At 46.4% G+C, this 4,863-nt stretch overlaps 2 protein-coding genes across 2 annotated transcripts; both read left to right on the top strand.

Moving 5' to 3' along the window:
• The first annotated feature begins 1,623 nt into the window (after window positions 1-1,623).
• Window positions 1,624-1,993, top strand: LOC127347066 (B3 domain-containing protein Os03g0212300-like). Its single transcript, XM_051373293.1, has 2 exons — window positions 1,624-1,716; window positions 1,760-1,993. The coding sequence occupies exons 1-2, from the start codon at window positions 1,624-1,626 to the stop codon at window positions 1,991-1,993; spliced, it is 327 nt and encodes a 108-aa protein (XP_051229253.1).
• Window positions 1,994-3,786: 1,793 nt separating this feature from the next.
• On the top strand, window positions 3,787-4,650 carry LOC139839064 (uncharacterized). Its single transcript, XM_071829110.1, has one exon. The coding sequence runs from the start codon at window positions 3,787-3,789 to the stop codon at window positions 4,648-4,650; it is 864 nt and encodes a 287-aa protein (XP_071685211.1).
• The last annotated feature ends 213 nt before the right edge of the window (window positions 4,651-4,863 follow it).

The raw sequence follows: 4,863 nt of genomic DNA, 5'->3' as shown, positions 1-4,863 counted from the left end.
ATAGTATTGATCAAGATCATGTTGGTAGCATGTCACTTAAGAAATTATCCTTATTATCGTTAACCTACTCGAGGGCGAGTAGGAACTAAGCTTGGGGATGCTTGATACGTCTCAAACGTATCTATAATTTCTTATGTTCCATGCTACTTTTATGATGATACCTACATGTTTTGTTCACACTTTATATCGTTTTGATGCGTTTTCCGGAACTAACCTATTGATGAGATGCCGAAGTGCCAGTTCCTGTTTTCTGCTGTTTTTGGTTTCAGAAATCCTAGTAAGGAAATATTCTCGGAATTGGACGAAATCAACGCCCAGCATCTTAGAATTCCATGAAGCTTCCAGAACACCCGAGAGCCACCAGAGGAGCCACAGGGGGCCCACACATGGGGCTGGCGCGGCCAGGCTAGGGCCCGCGCCCCCCTATTGTGTGGCGCCCCCGTAACCCCTCCGACTCCGCCTCTTCGCCTATTTAAAGGTCCCTGACCTAAATCTTCGGTACGGAAAAGCCACGGTACGAGAAACCTTCCAGAGCCGCCGCCATCGCGAAGCCAAGATCTGGGGGACAGGAGTCTCTGTTCCGGCACGCCGCCGAGACGGGGAAGTGCCCCCGGAAGGCTTCTCCATCGACACCACCGCCATCTTCATCAACGCTGCTGTCTCCCATGAGGAGGGAGTAGTTCTCCCTCGAGGCTAAGGGCTGTACCGGTAGCTATGTGGTTAATCTCTCTCATATGTACTTCAATACAATGATCTCATGAGCTGCCTTACATGATTGAGATTCATATGACGAGCTTTGTAATCTAGATGTCGTTATGATATTCAAGTGGATTTTACTTATGTGATCTCCGGAGACTCCTTGTCCCACGTGTGTAAAGGTGACAGTGTGTGCACCGTGTGGGTCTCTTAGGCTATATTTCACAGAATACTTGTTCACTGAGTTATGATTTGAGTTGGATGTCTCTATGAAATTGTGGTGTGTTAGTACCTCCTATGAATGCTCAAAGTGACAGCGTGGGGTGTTCATTAGTACTTGGGAATACATCTTTAAGGTTTGCCTACATGATGAATTAGAGTTCGTTATCTTGCCAGAGAGTAATTCGGAATAGCATAGTGAAGTGCTTATTTATATCCCATTATGATTGCAATGTTGAGAGTGTCCACTAGTGAAAGTATGATCCCTAGGCCTTGTTTCCAATACTGCAAACACCGCTTACTTATTGTTCTGCTACATGTTCGTTTACTGCATCTTTACTTCCTGCAATATTACCACCATCCATATTACTTGTATTTCACTATCTCTTCGCCGAACTAGTGCACCTATACATCTGACAAGTGTATTAGGTGTGTTGGGGACACAAGAGACTTCTTGTATCGTGATTGCAGGGTTGCTTGAGAGGGATATCTTTGACCTCTTCCTCCCTGAGTTCGATAAACCTTGGGTGATCCACTTAAGGGAAACTTGCTGGTGTTCTACAAACCTCTGCTCTTGGAGGCCCAACACTGTCTACAAGAATAGAAGCACCCGTAGACATCAACGAGGCACTGGCCTACCACAACAAGGAGGCCAAGGACGACAACGACGACTACATCGCCTGCATTCTCCAGGAATGGCATTTGGCCATGGCGAAGGGCCAGAAGTTCGAGTACCCGGAGATGATGACGGACGACGAGATCGCAAGGCTCGGCGTCCTCGTCTCGGAGGTTGCCGTACAAGTTCGCCAAGTTCATCGCCGGCAATGAGCCTGCCGCGCTGCAGCTGCGGGAGGCTGGCTGCGGCTTCTGCCGGTGGCCGGTGGACGTGCTCTTCGATAGGCTCGGCAAGATGTACCTCCACACTGGCTGGGAGAAGTTCGCGCGCTTCCACGGACTCCAAGTCGGCTGCGTGCTCACATTCTCCTACCAAGACGACGAGAAGATGAGCGTGAAGGTGTTCGACGACACGTCCTGCCGCCGGCACTACCACGGCGACGACGAAGAGAACGACGATTGAACACGTGAGTGTTCTTTCTTCAGAGCGGAAATGATCACGGAGGTTTCTCTATGTTCTCCCTGTAAAGAACCAACAGAGCTATCATTACTAGCTAGATTTTCCAGTTTGAGTGACTGAGAGTGCCTAAGAGTATTCTTTCTTGGCAGCGAACATACGAAATCTACGAGGCCAACACTAGTTAGGTTTCCTAATTTTGTAATGTTTTAACTACGTATTAGTTTGTGGAAATCATATTCCAAACTATGTTTAATTTACGTAAAACCATGTTCCTAATTATGTATTAGTTTATGTAATATTTCTTTGAAATGAAAATGAAAATGCAACTACGTATTAGTGTCGGCCAGCATGCAGGAAAATCCTATTTCCCGCCTGTGCTGTAATAGGGTACGCTAACGTGCGATGTATGTTGGCCTGCAGCTCATCAACGCGAATAAAGCCAGGAGCTTTAGGCTTTTTCGATTTTTGAACCTTCTAGATGGTTCGGTCGAGTTTTTTTTTCCTGGTTTTCGGGTTTTGACGGTTTCATTTCTGTTATTTTTTTTTTCGTTTTTTCTGTTTCTTTCTTTTCTGTTTTTGAACAAATTTTAAATTCATAAATTTTAAATTCGAGTAAATTTGAAGTTATGCAATTTTAAATTCAAGCAAATTTCAAAGTTAAACAAATTTTGAATTGAGCAATTTTTAAATTAGTTTTTTAAATTTGAACTTTTTGAATTTTTAAAATTTCAAATTTGAACATTTTCCGAATTACAACTTTTCCAGGTTTATTTAAATTTTTTTTTCTAAAATTTGAACTTTCCCTGAATTTGAACTTTTTCTGATTTGAACTTTTTAATTTTGAATATTTAAAGGTTTGTACAATTTTTCAAATCTGGATGTTTTCAAATAATATTTTTCCAAAAAATAAAATAAATAGGAAAAAGTTTCTGTTCAGCAGCGGGCCGACCCAACACAAGAGGTCGAACGGAGCGCTGCGCAGGATTACCACGGGGTCTCTGCAAGCACATTAATTCTATGCTACGTGATTTTTGGTGGGTAGTAAAAAGGGCAAGAGGCGTACATGTTGGGTATCGTGGGATCAAATGATACAACCAAAGTATGTTGGTGGGTTGGGTTTTCGTGATATTGAGCTCTTCAACCTGCTTGCGAGGCAGGCGTGGAGGATTCTGCAGGAGCCTGAGTCTTTAAGTGCGAGGTTGGTAAAGGCCATATACTTCTCAGAATCAGAGTTTCTGGAAGCTAACCTTGGGTCACACCCGTCGCAAGTGTGGCGTTCCATCTTGGAGGGTCATGATGCCCTGAAGCTGGGTCTGATCAGAAGAATAGGGGATGGCAAGACTACGGACGCGTGGAAACATGGCTGGTTACCATGTGATGAGCGGTTGCTACCGGTGGCGGCAAGGGAGGCGAATGCTCCTCGGCTAGTTAGCGACTATATTGATCGCACGACGGCTACTTGGAACGAGGAGAAGCTGAATCGTTTCTTCCTCCCGGTGGACGTTGATGTAATCAAGGGCATTCCCCTTTGTACTAGGATCCAAGGAGATTGCTGGGCTTGGCATTTCGAGAGGTCTGGCTTCTTCTCGGTCCGATCTGCATATAGAGCTCTAGTAACAACAAAGAGAACAAGGGAAGACCGGCTAGATGGACACGTCGCGTCATCGAACTAAGCAACGGAGGGTAAATTGTGGACCAAACTTTGGAAGTGCAGGGTGCCCTCAAAAGTAAGGATTTTCATGTGGAGGCTTGCAAAGTGTTCCCTGCCGACTGGAGATGTGCGTTGTCACAGGAACATGGCGAGTTCCAGTTTATGCTCCGTATGTGGGCAAGTGGATTCTTGGAGGCATGCTCTTATCGAGTGTGCAATGTCACGATGTGTATGGGCTTTAGCTGATCCGACGGTGGTTGAGCACATTAGTCTCACGACTGAACCATCGGCAAAGCAGTGGTTATTCTCGATGATTAACTCAATGAAGCACGAGGAGTTCACGCGTATGGTGGTGATCATGTGGGCAATCTGGCACGCCAGGAGGAAGTTTATCCATGAAGAAATCCACCAAAGCCCATTGGCGACACACCAGTTTGTAGAGAGGTTTGTCCATGATATGGGCGTGGCTCAGCCAGTGACGAAGAAGGAGGGCACTGTAGCTCGCATGTCCAAGCGAGCTCCCAGGTGGAGTCCCCCGCCGGAGGGAGTGTGCAAGATAAATGCGGACGGTGCTGTTGCAAAGGTGAGTAACAAAGGTGCACTGGGTGTGGTCTGTCGATCGCATGAGGGCCTCTACTTGGGAGCATCCGTGTTGGTGTTCGATGGGGTCACACATCCAGGCTGCCTGGAGGCCTTGGCGTGTAGAGAGGCGATTGCATTGGTGATGGATCTGCAGGTTCGTGAGGTCATGGTGGCTTCCGATTGTCTGGAGGTAATCCAAGGGATTCAAGGCAAGAGCTTAGGCCAGTACAGTCATATTCTACAGGAGATACAAGCGATGTCCAGGCTTCGCGGCGGAGTTTCTTTCTGTCACGAGCAGCGCAACCTGAACGAGGAGGCGCACAAGCTGGCTCGTCTGGGAACGACGCTGCACACTGGACGCCATGTCTGGTTTGATACCCCGCCTGTGGGGCTAAACCTCCCTGTAAACATTGTTTCAGTTGAATAAAAGGGTCAGGAAGTTCTCAAAAAAAAAATGTTGAGCGCTAGGTAGGGAACCCCCCACATGCACAATATCCATTCCTAAAAAAACATGCACAAAGCTTTTATTGAGTATAGAAGAATTTTTTTAAACAGAAGGCCCTTGGCCCGGCTTTATATATAAAGCCATCGCGGCAACCATAGAGTAGCGATACAACACACCCACAACACAAACTAGTAC

This window comes from Lolium perenne, chromosome 4 (assembly GCF_019359855.2).
Source record: "Lolium perenne isolate Kyuss_39 chromosome 4, Kyuss_2.0, whole genome shotgun sequence".
In the NCBI taxonomy this organism is placed as follows: domain Eukaryota; kingdom Viridiplantae; phylum Streptophyta; class Magnoliopsida; order Poales; family Poaceae; genus Lolium; species Lolium perenne.
Note: the sequence above shows the minus strand (reverse complement) of the source record. Positions and strands in the feature narration are given on the sequence as shown.

Bases quoted from the DNA above. Each gene is read 5' to 3' on its own strand.
- LOC127347066 (XM_051373293.1), top strand. From the start codon at position 1,624: ATGGCGAAGGGCCAGAAGTTCGAGTACCCGGAGATGATGACGGACGAC. The intron at 1,717-1,759 runs GTTCGCCAAGTT...GCCGCGCTGCAG, and splicing joins TCTCGGAGGTTGCCGTACAA to CTGCGGGAGGCTGGCTGCGG.
- LOC139839064 (XM_071829110.1), top strand. From the start codon at position 3,787: ATGGCGAGTTCCAGTTTATGCTCCGTATGTGGGCAAGTGGATTCTTGG.